Genomic DNA, 18,918 nt, shown 5'->3' on the forward strand with positions numbered 1-18,918 from the left:
TTTCAGTTGCCAAAACAAATAATACAGTAATTGAGGGCAGAGTAAACATATGCATAATAGTAACTTTTAAGAATTTCAATAGACACAAAATTACGCAGATTCCATATAACGAAACAGTGTGTCGCTAATTTCTTCAGTATGAAATCAACATGATGATTCCAATTGAGTTGAGAATCAATAAAAACTCCTAAAAATTTTTTATAGTTTACCTGTTCAATACTAATCTCAGACCTAACCAATACACAACAATCAGTTTCCTGAATTGTAAAGAGAATGGTGTTGGTTTTAAGATTATTTAGAATCAAGCCATTTTTAGAACAATAATTTTGCATGTTGGAAACAGCATCATTTGCTCTTACTGACAATGTTTCACATTCCGAACCACTGACAGTAAAAGATGTGTTATCAGCAAATTGTATAGAGCACTGTAGATGATTAATTTTTGAAAGGTCATTAACAAATAAAATAAATAGTGTAGGCCCCAAAACACTACCTTGGGGCACACCTGTAACAACGTTTCGAGATTCAGAGACAAATGACCCAGTCTGAAGCCTAACTTTAACAACCTGTGTACGACCAGTTAAATAGGTTTCAATCCATTTCAGACTTGGACCAGGGACGCCCATGTCAAACAGTTTATCAAGAAGAAGACCATGATGTATGGTATCAAACTTAAAGGCTCCCCCACTCTATTCAAAATCCAGTTCATACTAGAAATATTTTTTTATTGGAAGGCAGTCTGTGTACATTTTATTATTCTTGAAACACTTTTTCAATACTATAAATATTGTTATGTATCTATAAATGATATGTAAGAAAAACCGTCTGACAACATTTTTTTTCTTCATTTGAAAACGTTTTTCAAAATTGATTCGTATTGAATAAAATTTTTTGTCAAACAAGCGACTTATGTGAAAGTAGTTTGACTACATTTTTTTCTTGATTTGAAAGAATATCTCAGAATTTGTTTGATAGATAGATAGATACACATATAGGTTATTGTCCAAGAAAAAACAAATCTTATTGACGAAGTTTGTTAAAAAATTTCGTATGTATAGCACTTCAAAGAATAAAAGAAAAGAAACAATTCAAAAACACAAATACCCTGAAACACAATTTGAGTAAAACTAAGTTCTCATATCAAATAGATATAATATAACAATAGAAAATTTAATTTAACAACGTTAGTAGACAAAATAGTTTGTATAGTGCCTTTCAAAAAATGTAAAAACAAATATACCTACCCAATTTTAACATAAGTTCACATGTCATGGCGATAAAATAAGATATATCACAGTATAAAATTCAATTTAAAGTATAGGTGTCAATATAAAAAACCATAAAACACATATATTAAATCACAGCAATGTTCCATTGTAATATTCATCAAAATTGTTGCAATCCTGCAAAAAAAGCGTATTACAACAACAAGATTTCTGAATTTTTTATAGCTTTTTTCCTTCCTAATTTCGTAATGTATTTAATTGTACAGCTTTTCAATGTAAATATTATATAATTTGCAAATTATTACAATGTGTTGAAACAACGATAAAAATAAAATAAATACAACAATAAAAATTAATTGGCGCTCCGGGGCGACTTCATTGATTCCAGTGGCGGATTTGCTTTTTCAGCTGCAGGAAAACCCGGAAAAACCTGAAACACCACATCATCTGAAGATCTTGATCTAACAATGTCCTCTCTCTCATAAAACAAAATGTAGGGTGTCTCCAGAGGATCCAATAAATTCAATGCATCGCCACAACACTTCGTGACACGACTATCGTCAAACTTAAACCAGTCCGTTTCTTCTTTGACCAAGGCGTAATAATGACCAAATTCAACGCCAGAACCACAGTGAATAATGACTGCATGAATATTATAACAGTGGTCTGCTAGGTTGAAATGTTCATCTATTTCGAACCTTCCAAAGAGTTTCTTGCTTCCGTTAGAGGTTGAGTCTTGTTTGAAAATCATCAGTGTTATTATTAGATTGACTGGTGCCTCAGCTTTACTTGTTTCCTTATAACAGTCAGTTAGTTTGGCGCATGTTTGACAATACAGTCGATCATCACTTGTTAAAAATTCCATTTTCAGATGATTTAACAATAAGCTTTGCACGGACTGGTAATTAGTCGTATTAGGAAAAGCTAGATGAAGTTCCAGAAATCCACATAAGTTTTCAGTACTTCTTGAACATTTACCACAAAGTTAACAAGTGAGGATTTTTCCAGCAAAAGATTCACAAACACAAGACGAGATGGGTTGTACGGAATCATTCAGTCCAGAGCGGCTGGGAGTATTGATTTTGGTATTGTTTTGCTCACGAAGAGTATTCAACAAGAACCCCAAGAATTCGGAACAATCCTCTTGTTGTCCTAACGAGTATCTAGTGGACTTCAAAGACTCCAGGAAATCGGTTGGAGAGAAAGATGATACCTTCTTACGAAACTGCAGCTGCACGAACAGTTGTTTGAGTTTGATGAATAAGTAGGAAACATTCCCGTTCTCGTTCATCATTAAAACTTCGTTCTTCAAATTCTTCGTCATGAACAACACTTGTGAAATGCTATTCATGTAGCAAGTGTCTCTTAAATTATCCAATCCAATTTTCTTCTCTAGATTTTCAGGACAACTCTCTACTGATTCGTAAGGAAGAACTTGTTTCACATAATCTCCATGAGAACCATTTCTCAAGCTGCGATCGATCCTTCCGAGTGAAGAAAGGTTTCGTAGAGGGATCGATTCGGCTCTTGCTTCATGAATCTCTTCCACTGAAAGGGTACCAGTTCTACGAGGACTGCAACTCATTTTTTGGGGGCAAGAATGACCCCACTGACCGCACTGAAAAAGAAGAAGGTGGATCAATCACTTATGAATTAACCTTGATAGGAGACTGATAAATATCCACATATTTTGGCTTGTTTCGAAGAGGTTTCAGTTCCGTACTGAAATTAGGGCAATGCATGATCTCATCAAAATTATATGAAGGAGGAATAGTTCCAAGTATTGAAGCAGCATTGCCACGTTGAATAGCAATACTAATTCTTTCTATCAAAAAAGAGGTAGAACGGTGATCTTTCGTTGCTTGGCGTATTCTCCTTCCGAGTTCATGAACGAATAACAGATACTCCGGGCCATAAACACTAAAAGTTTCAACCGCTACTGGATGAAACAGATAGTTGTTCCCAAGATTTTGGTACTTTTTCCTTTTCAATTTCTCGCCAGACAATGCTGCAGTTCCAGCAGACTTGGAACTTTCGGCTAGATGGGAAGCCGCGACCGTGTCAACGCAAGTAAAGTCCCATACCACAGGTTTACCGTATTTCCATGGTATGAGAGACATGCCATCTGGTCGTTTACCATCATCTCGACTGGTACCTAAGGGTTCCAGAATTGCAGGATTATCCGCTGACAACATAGCTCGTTTCAATATGTCGTTCACTTGGTGATGTCGAGATATACGCCCTGCACTTCTCCTGTAACTCAAACCATGTGTACCTTTCTCATCAACTATACTACCGCAAACACAAGTATGAGAAACACAAATAGATGAACCCATCCTAAGTCCTACTGCTATTCTAAAAGATTCATCGTCTAATAGTGTTCCAAGAGATGCAACAGGTAAAGCATTCAGCCAAGCACCCGATTCCTTGATCATTGCTGCTTTTAGACGAGCCTTATCGTATACACTTGTAGATTTCAGAAGTTTATCAGTTATAATGTTCAGGAGAGGTCGGTCCCATACACTTTGTATTTTCTTTTTATCTGTAGGAGGAGCAATATTAGTTGCAGCATGCCAAAGTGATTCACCTTCAGAATAAAAACGTCTTTGATATTGATAAATATGGAAGGAAGGATGGAATCGATAAGATCGGAAACACTATTGACTGATGACAGAAACACTGGTAAAGCTAAGGAAGAAGCCGAACGTAGCCCTAATCCGCCATGGTTTACAGGAAGAGTTGCTTGGAGCCATAAATCATTATTGAAATGATTGTTTGTAACATATTCCGTCGTGTGGCGGAGTAAATTATCAAATTCGTCAAGCTCTAACTGACTTAACCAAGTGGGGGAACATCTGAGGGCGTACATGAGTTTTGGAATCGCCAAACAATTTTTCAAAAGAAAAAATGCATGGTGTTTTGAAAGTTCATTCAATCTGGTGGTCAGCAATTTGAGTGATTCCCGTTTTTCTCGAAGATGTTCTGAAAATGAATCTTTAGAGAGAGGAGCACCCAGAAGACCCCATTTAGACTTTTCCAAAATTCTTATGCCAGGAGCCAATTTCAAAATGGATTCGGAAATATTATTCGGAGTTGAAAGAGTAATCAACTCGCATTTTTCAAAATTTAGTTCAAGTTGTTTTGAATAATCAATAATTTTTTCCAAATCCTTTGAATCACTATTTTCATCGCCAGCGATTGAGCCATCATCGAAATACCAACAATTAAATTCGGATGATGAGCTTCTAGTAAGTTCGTTGATGGTCAGACAAAAAAGAGCAGGTCCTAAGGGATCACCTTGTTGAACACCTCTCTCAGACAGAATCATATGTTCACCAAAACTCAAATAGGAAGCTGATTTGTAACACTGACTTAAGAAGGGATATAATCCTGGAAACGAATCTTTAACCTTACGAAGCATGATGTTTCTATCAATCATGTTGGAGGCATTTTTGAAGTCTATTTTCAGAAAAATTTTTGAATCGGGATTTGGATGAAGATTAATATATTTACGAGCAGTATGAGCAACAGCTTCCCATCCACCTGCAGTACCGAAACCAAACTGTAGTGGACGTAACATCGATCCTAGTTCGTCTTTAATCCTCATACAACCAAGTTTAGCTACCAATCGACGATAAAAGGTATCGACGGCAATCGGTCTTACTCCTCCATCTTTTTTCCGAAGAGCACACAGCTTTTTATGAATTGAAGGGGTTATATTTTTAGGAGTGCTTGATTTTTGGGAAAGAAAGTTTTGGCTTTCTACTACTCCATTTTGATACAAAAAAAGGGGATGAGGGAATCTTCATATACCTTCATAAGTAACGCTATTGATTACTTCCTTCCTTTTTTTGGAAGATTCCCTCATCCCCTTTTTTTGTATCGATATGGAGTAGTAGAAAGCCAAAAACTTTCTTTCCCAATAATTAAACATGTACAGCTATTTTAATTTGTTATTATACTTAAAATAAAATAAAATGAAAAAACAAACACTATAATACAATACAAAGATAATCCAAGATTATTTAGCTTTCAACCAGTTTTGTTTAATATATCAATAGTTTGTATTACTGCTTGATAAGAGTGAGACAGGTATTTAAAATGGTATTCAATTTTCATTTTCCTTGAAATAAAAATATAAAAACAAATAGTAAAATACAGTAACACAATTTTCAACTTAGCGAATATCAAACTTTTAAACAGTTCAATTCAATACAATATATCAATAATCTATATACCTGTTTGCTAACAGGGATACATCGTTATTTAAAAGGTTTTCAATTTTCATTTTCCTTCGATTATTTCAGTGACTACTATTCTAGGCATTTTCACGAAGTATTTTTTCAATCCTTTCTTGAAAGTAAAAATGTTTTTGATGTCGGTTATAAATTTAAGAATAGAATTATATACTTTAGGTGCAATGCATCTGTATGACCTTTGACCAAACGATTTAGCCATGTGAGGTACTATATGTTGATTGTTTTGGCGAGTTTTGTGATGGTGAGTAGATATTTCAAACCAGTTTTCAGATAGTACAATGTATATTTCTGCATTCGTCTCTGAATAATCTGTAAAAGACTTTTTTTGACTGTATTTTTTCGTTGATTTGGACAAGTGTTTTAAAATTGACTCAACTTGAATAAAACCTTCTTTCTTGTATATGGTTTTGTCTAACTATACACCTAACACGCGATTTATTGTTCTGTACCTTTCTGCTGTTGCCTCTGAATAATCTATAAGAAAAGTCGTTCGACTACATTTTTTTCTCGATTTGAAAAATTATATCAAAATTGGATCGATTTGAATTGAAGGTATTTCGGAATATAACTCTTCACATAACAATGCACCTAAATAACTGACTACATGCTCTGTATTTTTCTACTATCGTCTCTGAATAATATGTAAGAATTGTAGTGTGACTACATTTTTTCCTCGATTTGGAAAAGTATTTCAGAATCGTTTCGACTTCAATAAAACGTTATTTGCTTAATTATACACCTAATAACCGACTTCATGCCCGTTGTTTTTCTGCTGTTGCACTCGACCACTACTAGCCACAAGCCGCTGATAATTGTCGTTGATTACAAATTATATGTTATTGGTTATTAAACAATTACTTCCTAATTGTGGTTGTTCATCGGCTGAATTAACTCTTTGATGATACCGCTGCCACTATTTGAATTTGAGTTGAACTGAAAAGGTAACGTCAAAATCACAAATGTCTACAATAGTGTTTATTGTGTGAAATGTTAAGAATAATGGGATGAATGAAATACAGGGCTTTCCATGATGAGCGTTAATTAGCCGTTTCTGACAAACTATTCAACGGATCAACCTGAAAATTTCACAGTATGCATAAGTCAATATGACCTACACGCCTAAAATATTTCAGACGAAGCGGCGTTGTCGCTTTTACTATAAGGTAGCGGCTTCTTCAATTTTTCAAATGGAACACCCCGTATATAATATCATATTATGATTCATTATCACTTTGTCAATAAATCCATACTATTTCCCTGAACCTATCTATCACCGTTTAGAAGATATAAATTAATTTCGATATTTTTTTTTTACCAAACATGAACTTTTATAAATGCTGATAATCTTGAACTCTCTGGCACTAAAACGATCAAATTTGAAATGGAGTGGAGTGATACTATGAGGATCTTCACTCCGAGTCTCATTTTTTTATTTGCCTCATACAGGGTCTTCAAAAAATGCAGATACTTTGATCTCATGAAAAAATGAGTGGAACTCAATTTTTCCAAATGGAACACCCTGTATATTTCAACATTTTTGAGCTCTACATCCAATTTCAGATTAACTTTGTTCAGATAATACTATTTCTATTTTGAACCGTTTTCGAGATAAACTGTTTCAAACGGAAACTGACGTGGTTTTCTTGCTCGTTTTTTTGAATTCATCACTTATTTTGGATATTCAACATTTTTTTTAATACTTAGTAATATTTCTTTTTGGTCCAGTTTTTTAACTGTCTCACATCAGTCAATTCGAAATTGATATGTACCTACCTTAGAAAAGGTTACAATTTGTATACATTGAGGTATTGGTCTCTAACGTACAACAGCACATTAATATTTTTCAATAGTGTGCTTTGGAAAAATAAATAAACCAATTATTTAACGTCAGACTTTCGTTGGTGGTTTTGACTAATTGTCATAGCTACCAATTATAATAGAATAATGTCAAGATTAGGTTACAGTAATGAAGGTTTCTTGATTTTATTAATAATTAATTTATGGTGAGTGCAATAGAATTGCAAATAGAACATGCCGAGTATTTCATGAAAGATATCTACAACTTCCGAAGCCGAATAATAATGTGATGAATCGACTACTGAAAAACTGTAGGTTGAATGGAACCTTCAGTCCAAAAATCATTCGTAAGAAGACTAAAGTGGATGATGACAATGGTATAACAGTTTTGGGATACTTCCATGCATTTCCAAATGCTTCTCTGCACGAGGCTGAAAGGGAGATAGGTATACCCTACGTGACAATTTGTCGAACTCTTAATAAGCATAAATGGCATCCCTATAAGTTCTACTATGTCCAACATTTGAAAAGAGACTGATTTATCTCGTAGAGTGGAATTCTTTGAATGGTTACTTGTCAAGACTCAAGAGGATGAACATTTCCTTGAAAATATCATATGGACAGATGAGGCCAAGTTCACAAAAAATGGAGTTTTCAATAAACACAACAGTCATTATTGGGTGCCAGAAAAGCCCGATATTGTCGGCCAAAGAGGTTTTCAAGAAAGATGGCAATTCAATGTACTTTGTGCCATAAAGAATGAGTCAATTTTTTATATCGAGTTTTATGATGATAATTTGAATGCATCAAAAAATGAAGATTTACTGAGGAATGGAATTCAAATGATTTTAAATAATAGGCCAGGAAGAGAACGTGTATGGTACCAAATGGATGGTGCTCCACCCCATAATTCTCATTCAGTCAGCGAAGCTTTAACCGAAATCTTCGAAGACAGATGAATTAGTAATAATGGACCTTTTCGTTGGCCACCTAGAACACCAGATGGCAATCCATTAGATTATTTTGTGTGGGGTTTCATTAACAATATGGTTTACTCTACTCCAATAACAACAATGGAAGATATGAAATCGAGAGTTACAACTGCTTTCAATAGTTTGACTCCAGACTTGATCAGAAGCGCTACACATGACAATCTTTTGAAGAAATTACATGTTTGTTTAAGTAGAGGTGGAGATGTGTTTTTACATATTCTGAAATACACTGACGATTGAATTAACTCATTAATATATGGGTTTATTATTTTCAGTTCGTGTTTCAGCGTTAATAAAACTATTGTTTGAAGAGAAGTTTCATTCGATGGTTGAGGAGTATTTCAATGATTATCTTTCCATTGTATTATCTGTGACTAATTGAGAAACATCAAACGAAATTTGTTTTACCAAAATGAGTGATGAACAAGGAAACCATGTCAATTTCCGTTTGAAACGTTTATCTCGAAAACGGTTCGAAATAGAAATAGTATTATCTGAATAAAGTTAATTCAAAATTGGATGTAGAGCTCAAAAATGTTGAAATATATAGGGTGTTCTATTTAAAGAAATTGAGTTCCACTCATTTTTTCATGAGATCAAAGTATCTGCATTTTTTTAAGACCCTGTATGGGGCAAATGAAAATATGACTCTGAGTGAAGATCCTCATAGTATCACTCCATTCCATTCAAAATTTGATCGTTTCAGTACAAGAGAGTTCAAGATTATCAGCATTTATAAAAGTTCATGTTTGGTAAAAAAAATATCGAAATTAATTTATATCTTCTAAACGGTAATAGATAGGTATAGGGAAATAGTATATGAACTTTTCGACAAAGTGATAATGAATCATAATATGATATATACGGGGTGTTCCATTTGAAAAATCAAAGAAGCCGCTACTTTATAGTAGAAGCGACAACGCCGCTTCGTCTGAAATACTTTAGGCGTGTAAGTCATATTGACTTATGCATACTGTGGAATTTTTAGGTTGATCCGTTGAATAGTTTGCCGGAAACGGCTAATTAACGCTCATCATGAAAAGCCCTGTATAGTGATAATAATAACCATTCACTAGTATTTCATGCGCAGTTCAGGTGTATGATGGAAACATTGACTGACTGACATGTTTTGAGAATCAAGTGAAAATAATTAAATAGAACAGCACTTTATTTGTCATTATTACCAAACAGATGCACAGGGATGTTAGATGCACAAAGATGTATATAGATGCACACACAGATCACTATCCCTGGCCCGTTACCGTACATAAAAATTGCGCAAGTGAACTTTGCTCCTAGAATCTGAAAGTTTGTCAGCATATTTTGTACAATTTCTTCATAATTTGGTGCTTTATGCTTACCTAGGAAATTTTTGACTACCAACACAAAACTTTCCCAAGCTTTACTTTCCGGAACAGTCATAACTTTAATAAAATCAGTGTCTTTCATCAATTGCCGTATTTGAGGACCATCAAATATTCCACCTTTCAACTTATCCATACTAAGTTTTGGAAATTCTCTACAAATATATTTGAAACAATCTCCTTCCTTGTCCAAAGCTTTCACGAATTGCTTTATCATTTCTAACTTAATATGCAATGGTGGAAGTATAATTTTGTCTCTGCTCACCAACGGCTCTCGTATTACATTAGCTTCACCGACAGTTAAAGAATTTCTTTCAGGCCAAACATTTTGTTCCCAATGATGTTGCTTTGCTCTACTGTCCCACATACAAATGAAGCAAGGGTATTTCGTGTATCCACTTTGTTGACCAAGTAAAAAATTAACCATTTTTAAATCCACACAGATCGACCATTGATGCTCCGAGTAATTGATTTTTTCTAAAACTACTCTGACATTTTTATATTCTTCTTTGAGTTTTGTAGAATGGGCAATTGGAATGTAGAATGGGCAAATTTATTTCCATTATGCAGTAAGACGCATTTCAAACTTCTTTTACACCTATCAATAAAAAGACGCCACTCAGTAGGTTTGTATTCTTTCAAACCCATGTCAACTTATCCAGATTTCCGTGTTAGTACTTCAATATTATCAAATAACTGAGTTCTCAGCTGTTTTGCAGAGCAAGGAGCCCGAGAAATGGGGATCACGTGATGTTTGTACGCGCAAAAAAATTGCGCAGAAGCCTAATCATGACTGGAAAATACTTATTATTTTTTTTTACTAACAAGCCGATTATTATTAAAAATACAAGATACGTCAAAATCATAAAAAATTGAGCACATTCAGTACTTTCATAAATATATTCGTGATTTAGGCACTCGAAAAAAAAATTTGCAAAACTATCCAGGGCAACACAAAAACAGTTTTTTTCGTAGAGCTGTGTTTGTTATCATCCAAGAAAGCCGTAAATCCCCGCCACAGGCAGATTGAAAGATTTTATTGAAATAATTCCCTCGTGAGAATTCCTCAAACCTGTACTTACTGCCAATAATAATTGGCTTAATTGAAAAAGATAACCATCCTTTCAGTGAAGGCTACACCCACGAATACCATTCCTTGGCGCCACGAACAAGCTTTACTCGTTTCTTTCTGTTTCGAATTCTGCAATTTCAGTGAATATCTCACACTTCTGTTTATTAATTCGGATTTTTGTTCCAGCACGCTCATGATGAGTCAATGAAAAATGGGCACGAGGTAAATAAGGTAAGATTGATGAATTTCTAAAAGTGCTATTTTTTTTTAATTCCAGTGCTGATGAAATTTCACTGAAATACTATTTCACTTGTGATTTGATAATGATAATGTCAATGATAATAATAATGCTATTGGTATGGAATTTTGGGGTATATACATGAGCAACGATACAACATTTCATATATTCAAATGAGCTGCACAAGATCCTTTTTTTGTGGAACTTCTGTCCAAGGCACGGAAAATTATGATCCAGGGCTCATTCGATTCGGAATGACGACCTCTAGCAACTTTAGTCTAATCAACAAGTTCAAATACGTGAAAAATAGAGATAAAGGTCCTAAAAATATGAGCTTCATATAAAGTATTATAGTAAATGAAAAAAATTATCGCACTTTTTTATATACAGTGTGACCCATTTTTAATAGAAACACCCCCCTAAAATTTGAAGTTGTAAACCGATTTTAATAACTTTTTGTTTTTGAAATGTCAAGTACGAAAGGGTCTACCTTGGGACAAAATTTGAAATTTTTATTAAAGTTTCAGAGCATACTACGATATTTTTTCTTAGTCGAAAATCTTGATTTTTCATTACCAATTTTTTTATTGAAAAAATCACTATGCCACTGGATTCAAAGTGCCTCTAAACAGGTGTGACCAAAATTTCATGAAAAAATATTCATTATTAACAAAGTTATGACAACTCAAAAATTCGAAAACTCACATAGCTAACAGTTACAAAAAACATCCTATATCAACAGATATAGCCACGAGAATATTTTTTTATGATTTAAACAATAAAGTGCCGCCAGATGACAAAAACATATAGCATAAATATTTTCAATGAAAATAACTGAATTACATTCAAGTTTTCACGCAAATTAACTAAAACTAAGACCTAATATTTCAATTTAAATCTTAGTTATCATGGAAATGATATTACAGTTTGACACTTGTGAAAGATTTAAGTGTAGTATTGTCAACAATATTCACCTTACAGTTCTTCGAATTATTTTATGTCATGGCTGCAAGATTGAGCGTAAGAGAGAATATTGAATTTGTACGCCTTTCGGAAGATGACGTTAGAAGTGCTAGAGAGGTTTGTAGAGTATCGTCCTCGTATCAGCTGCGGTACGGTAAATAAAATAAATGAAATATTCAATGAAACTGGTGCAGTATCAAAAATGATGTAAAAAAGTAATCCTGTACAAAGACGAAACAGGAATGACAGGAATGATCAAATCATTTTAGATTATTTCGGAAATAATTCTAATGCCAGTATAAGGAATGCCACTTTAGATTTGAATATTCCACGAGAAACTATTCGGAGATGTCTCAAGGCGAAGAATATTAAACTTTTCAAGCCAACATTTTTACACACACTTCAAGAAGGCGACGAAGCAAGCCGCTTGGATTATTGTTTATGTTTAAACAATAGAAATTTACTAAAAAATATTTTATATAGCGACGAAGCCACTTTCACTACAAATGGAGTAGTGTCATCACAGAATTTTCGCTATTGGGCAGCGGATAATCCTAACTGGGTAATAAACTGTAAAAGCCAGTATTCCCAAAAAATCAACGTCTGGTGTGGGCTATTGAACGAACGAATTATTTATTGGTCCTTTCTTTTTTGAGGAAAACATTAATGCGCAGAGATTTCTAGAATTTTTAAACACAGAGTTTTGGGATGCTATTCACGAGCTGCCAATCAATGAACAATCAAATTTAATTGTCCAGTTAGATGGGTGTTCAGTTCATTATACCAGAGCTGTGAGGCAAAGGCTTAACGAACATTTTCCAAACCACAAAAGGTTTACAAAAACCGCTCAAGAGATAGAAATGAACTTTGTACAAGAATTCGACAGGTATGTGCAGATATTAGCCCTCAAGAACTAAGGAACGTAATCAGAAACATTAGTAAGCGCTACGACACATGTATCGAAATACGTGGTGGATTAGTAGAGGCTACTAGAATATGAGTTAGAATTGATTGTTGCACTGAATCGAAATATTTCAATAATTAGTTATTAGTTACGTTTATTAAAATTTTTTGCTTCATTGTAAGTTGAATTGTGTTAATGTAATTCCGTTTTTTTCATTAAAAATATTTACGCTAATTGTTTTTTTTTTCATGTGGCGGCACTTTATTGTTGAAATGAAATCATAAAAAAAATGATATATTGTGACTGTTAGCTGTGTGAGTTTTCGAATTTTTGAGTTGTCATAACTTTGTTAATGATGTATATTTTTTCATGAAATTTTGTTCACACCCATTTAGAGACACTCTGAATTCAGTGGTGTAGTGATTTTTTCAATAAAAAAATCGCTAATAAAAAATCCCGATTTTCGACTAAGGAAAAATATCGTAGTATGCCCTGAAACTTTAATGAACATTTGAAATTGTATCCCAAGGCAGACCTTTCAGTACTTGACATTTGAAAAAAAATTATTAAAATCGATTTACAACTTCAAATTTTAGGGGAGTATTTCCATTAAAAATGGGTCACACTGTATAGCTGTTTTTATAATGTTTTTCTGCTTCAGAAAAAAATATAACGTTGCTCAATATTTGTTCAGAACAAATTGTTAAACTAATTAACAAATAAATATTAAATGAATTTTTTTTTGCCAAACTATTTAAAAGTGTAAATTATGATTTATAAATAATGGAGATAGAGTTTCGAGAGTCGAGACTTTTTATCGGAAATTTCCTTCTCTTTGACGAGCTTTTTTCAAAATTGCTTAAATATCAATATTTTTTGAGTTATTAACGAAAAACTGAATACCATTTTTTATATTCTTATTTTGTTAATAACAGCTGCAATTTTTTTACCTGCACCAAAATCCTTCAAAAACATTTTTCTAGAAGTGATTTCAAATCGAATGAGCTATCGCTGATATTTTTAGGACCTTTATCTCTATTTTTCACGTTTTTGAACATGTTGATTAGACTACCTTTTGAAAAATTTCAAGAGGGGTTTGAAAAAAATGCAAAAGTTATAAACAGTTCAGTAGAAAAAGGGAGGTTTCGTTATTTGCAAATATCTCGGTAAATATTGAAGATGTTCAAAATTTGAAAAAAAATCCTTGAAGAGGAAGAATTGTTCTTAAAAAAAGTTGACCTTTCGGAACTCTATCACCAATATTTATAATTTCAATTTAGAGGCGAAAATAGAGCTAAAAGCGGGCGAAGCGCGTCACGGCACTTGCTGACCGATACGGACCTTTGAACAATAAAAATCATTTCAACCCATTTATTATTATTAAAAAAAATGCACATACTTTCTACACACTTAAATAAACGAAAATCCATGAAAAACTTTTATTCCCGTTATTATTTTATTAGATATACTTTAATTAATTAACTAATTTTTACAAGTTTTGATTTACATAAATAAAAATAAACTAATTAAACTAAAAACCTTAATTTTTTTCACTTTTCGCAGCTTTTTTTGAAAGCCTTCAAGAAATATATCCGTTGAAAAAATTGAAAAATTTTGATTTTCCACTTTGTTATTAATAATCAAAGACGTTGAAAAGTGAAAAATTCAATTGAAACAATGAAACAATTTTTTTATTCAAATTTATTCGTATTATCATTATTTAAAGTTACATAAAAATGATTTTCCATAATTTTAAGCTTTATTTGTTCAAAAAACTTTTTAACCGACACCTGTCGGATATAATCTAACGCCCTTCGTCGTATTAGCCAGGGGAGTAGTTGTTTTCTGATGGGTGTCAGTTGATATTGGTCTTAATGAATTGTTCTTTTAGATGATTTGAATTTTCATCGTTTCCAGAGCATATTTAGAATGTTTGTGTCATCAATTTGAAAAATAAATATTATAATGTGAGATTTTGCGCTAAACAGTTTCACAAAAACGCAACACGCTTTTCGCCGCTTTTACTACTAGTAATTTCATGATTCGAGGAATAATATCCGTTGACGTATGGAATATTTTATTGGGGAGGATCTTTGTATTTTTTGGTATTTCCCACATTTTCAACCTTCGAAATAGTTGACGAATTTTCCAGTTCTTAAGATTCCGGTATATTCTGTATGTAATGGAATACTGCAACGAATGTTTCCTGATTGATTCGGCCGTTACTTGATGAAGATCCATAGTAATTTCACAAACTACACTTAAACGATTTGATCTCCACTAACTTTATTGAAAATAATCATAACATGTTTCGCTAAAACATTAGCTTTTTCAAATGATTAATATTTATTTATTAATCATTTGAAAAAGCTAATGTTTTAGCGAAACATGTTATGATTATTTTCAATAAAGTTAGTGGAGATCAAATCGTTTAAGTGTAGTTTGTGAAATTGCAACGAATGTTTTGAGATCATTGCTATTTGTTATGATAAGAATGTTGTTGGGTGGTAAAAAATCATATAGTTGGTCAAGTTTATTCATGGCAGTACTTCAATTTTCTATGTGGAAGGGTATTCGTATGAGTTTTTGGTTAGACAAATCACAAATAAGTGTAAGTAGTATTATGATATTTTTCACGGAAAAGAAGAGGTAGAGAGGGGTAGAGAATAGATCAAGTGTGATTTCATAATGATGATTGATAATTAGAAAATATGTTTCCTATTTGAGCCATACTCTTTTTTCGATCACTATGTATTAATCTTCCCACTTCAAAACTGTGGTGTCGCCACATAAGCAACGCCAAGTCATTTATAAATATCAATCTGAACACGTTGAATGTGTGTAAGGAAACTATAAAATGCTGAAAAAAAAAATTAACTCATATCGTCATAGTACACTTAACGGAGTGTACTATGACGATATAATAATAAATATTCAATAAAACGTTTCGTGGCAACATAGTCACCATCAACTTTTTTTAAATACGGACCTGTCTTTTTTATGACAGGTATTGATTTGGTCACACTCAATTGTTGTATAATTTGGTATGATCATATACTATGGTGCATTCGACAGAAAGAAAACAAAAAAATGTGTGGTTACTGGAAGTGTGGGAAATCAAATAAATGTTATGGGTAAGCAAATATTGCCACATAAAAATTTACACAATGAAAACATCTTTTTTTTAAATTTAGGATTGACCAGTTACAAAAATTATGCTAATCAAGATTGTTCTTTACAAGAAATTGCCCACGATTGGAAACAATGGACTAATTAACTGGCCAGCTCGATACCCAGATTTTATTCTTTTAGATTTTTTGTCTGGAATACATAAAGAATAACGTTTTTTAAACTCCAAGTACAGATATCGAACATCTCAAATTGCCACAGAAATTGTCTGGACCGACATTCAGCATAGAGGTCGTCAATTAGGAATCGTTTTAGGAATCACACGTTAAAAGGACCTCGTTAGTCCTTAGCTCGCACAAGTTTCTCAACTTCTGAGAGTTGTCGTTCGTATGGGGGCAACAGCTGATAAACAGAAAAACAGATTTTAAACAGAGTTTTTTGGAACAGATTCGAACATTTAATGTAGATTGCCATGTAGCTTTGATTTTCCGTATTGGGTTAATTTTTCTCAAAAGTTTTTGATAAAATACATTGTTTTGCTGTTTGATTGTTGTCACTGATAATAGTGATTATTTCAAATGAAACGCTATAAAAATATCAAATGTGATACACCCTTCTGATGGTAATTTATTACTTTGTCAATATCTGTAATAAAAAAGACAGGTTCGTATTTAGAAAAAAGTTGATGGTGGCCATGTTGACACGAAACGTTCTATCGAATATTTATTATCACATGGTTATATTACACTTCGAATATAATAACATTTTCCTTTTCTATTTTTTGATATTCTTTGAAATAACAATTCCACTCGAAAAAAAAAACGAAAAACAGCATTTTTGGTTTTCCCCGTATAACTCGAGAAGAGCGAGAGTCCCCGTAAATTTTTTTCGGCCATTGTATTGTTCCGGATGACAGATACTTTTTTCCATTTAATCGTCTTCGTATCTCCCAACTAGCAATTTCGTATTTTATAATAGTTGCGGAAACGTTTCGGAGAAACAAATTATAAACCTACATTTCTCCCAGAAATGTGTTCAATGTGTTTATGAGACTGCTATAAATAGGAAATTGGCACCGTTTTATAAAACATTATAGTTATTATCAATATTTTGTTAGGCCTTTTACAAACACAATAAACAGTTTTATAAACATTTTGGCAGTTACTATAAAATTTGTGTAACACTCTTAAAAAGTAGTTTTGTAGAGACTTCCCTTACTGCACTTTTGCAACATATCTAAGCGATACTTATAAAATAATCAGAAGACAGTTTTATAAGAGTTTTTTAGTAGTTCCAAGTAGGCGTTATAAAATATAATATGAAAACGATAACAATGAAATGAAAAAGTGTTAAAAAAAATTTCTTGAAGACGCAAGAAGTAACTTTGTATTGGACACTGGGAAAATATAATTGATATGTCACCAACTGAAAATTAAGAAATAAAAAGGTTGAAGCCATTTTAAAATTTCACTTTTGCACTCATAAAACTGTTAAAGACATTGTTTGTGTTTCGAAGATTAATGTTTTTACTGCAAATGAAATTTTATTGACAAATATACCGGGTGTCCCACATTTTATGTGACAGGCAATATCTGGTTTGTTGAAGGAGATACACAAAAATGTTTCATACAAAAGTTTTAGGAGTTCATGAGAGCTATATTTTGATATAATTTTCGAATATACAGGGTGTTTGGTGTAGGTGCTACAGACCAAAATTCCATTTTTTAAAATAGAACGCCCTGTATATCATTACATATTCAGATGCTACGTTAAATTCTGGTATCATTTCATGTTTGGTTTTTGAAATTCGGTTACGACGTTGTTGAGTTATTGCACTTTTCCTTAAATATAAAGTTTCAAAAAAACTTATTTACTCGTACACGAATCCAGTCTATATCTTTTATTGAATTGAACTAGACTACTACTGAATACAAACCATTATTGTCACCTCTACGATACGATATCGATATCAGTTGAATATAATATTGAAATTCTTGAGAATGTGACTAACTTGAGGGTGAATTGCTTTATATTGCACAATTTCAACAAGTAGCTTATGCTTGTTGGTGCCATAGTAACAAATGTTGTTGAATTGTATCTACTTGTCAGTTCGATTCAGTGATTCTTTGCAAAACAGTAACTGTGTTCTTTGTGCGAAAACTCCAGTATGCCTTTCGCTTTTAGTCCAAGTGATTGCATTGATATGTTATTAATTTTTGGGGAATGTCAGAAAAACTGCCGTCAAGCACAACGTCTATACCAAGAACGTTTTCCAGACAGACCCATTCCGTCACGAATGACTTTTTCGAGAGTTGTAGAAAAATTGCGAACTGGGTCATTTCCTTCTACTATAAAGCATCGTCATCATACGAGATCTGTTAGAACTGAAGATTTAGAGATCAATGTGTTGGCTTATATTATTATTCATCCACATGTTTCTATCCGTACTCTTGCAGAAGAAGTCGGTGTGAGTAAATCTAATGTACAGAGAATTCTGAAAGAAAATAAATACCACCCATTCAAAATTCAGTTGGTACAAGGTTTGAAACCCACGGACTTTGAACGACGACTTGAATTCATTGCTTGTATTCAGGTAATATTACATGATAGTCCTAACATATTCAGTCAAATTTTGTGGAGCGATGAATCGCGATTCCACAATAATGGAGTTGTGAATCGACATAACAGTCACTATTGGTCTCAAGAAAATCCCCACTGGGTCCGCGAAAGTAATTTTCAAACTACTTGGGGTATTAATGTATGGTGTGGATTGTTCAATGGCCGCATCATAGGACCTTACTTTTTCAATGAAAATCTCAATGGATTGCGATATTTACATTTTCTAGAAAATGATTTGATCCAGTTGATGGAAGATATTCCCATAGCAGAACGACAAGGAATTTGGTGGCAACAAGATGGTGCTCCTCCTCACAATTCACAGGTTGTTACTGAATATCTGGATAGAACGTACCCA

The 18,918-nt window shown here is 33.1% G+C and overlaps 1 protein-coding gene across 22 annotated transcripts in view; it reads left to right on the forward strand.

The window, feature by feature from the left end:
* The window catches only part of by (focal adhesion protein tensin), a 687,936-nt gene that overhangs the window by 451,494 nt on the left and 217,524 nt on the right, over window positions 1-18,918 (forward strand). For 14 of the 22 annotated variants that reach the window (XM_074176604.1, XM_074176595.1, XM_074176594.1 and 11 more), the window contains one exon: window positions 10,897-10,941. In XM_074176604.1, the coding sequence (XP_074032705.1) occupies window positions 10,897-10,941 (45 nt within the window). The remainder of the gene's footprint in view (window positions 1-10,896; window positions 10,942-18,918) is intronic. The other 8 variants (XM_074176596.1, XM_074176598.1, XM_074176606.1 and 5 more) reach the window with 1 other exon arrangement.

Source organism: Leptinotarsa decemlineata, unplaced genomic scaffold, assembly GCF_025532065.1.
Source record: "Leptinotarsa decemlineata unplaced genomic scaffold, Ldec_3_MD MMD2_tig00001973_RagTag_RagTag, whole genome shotgun sequence".
Taxonomy (NCBI): Eukaryota; Metazoa; Arthropoda; class Insecta; order Coleoptera; family Chrysomelidae; genus Leptinotarsa; species Leptinotarsa decemlineata.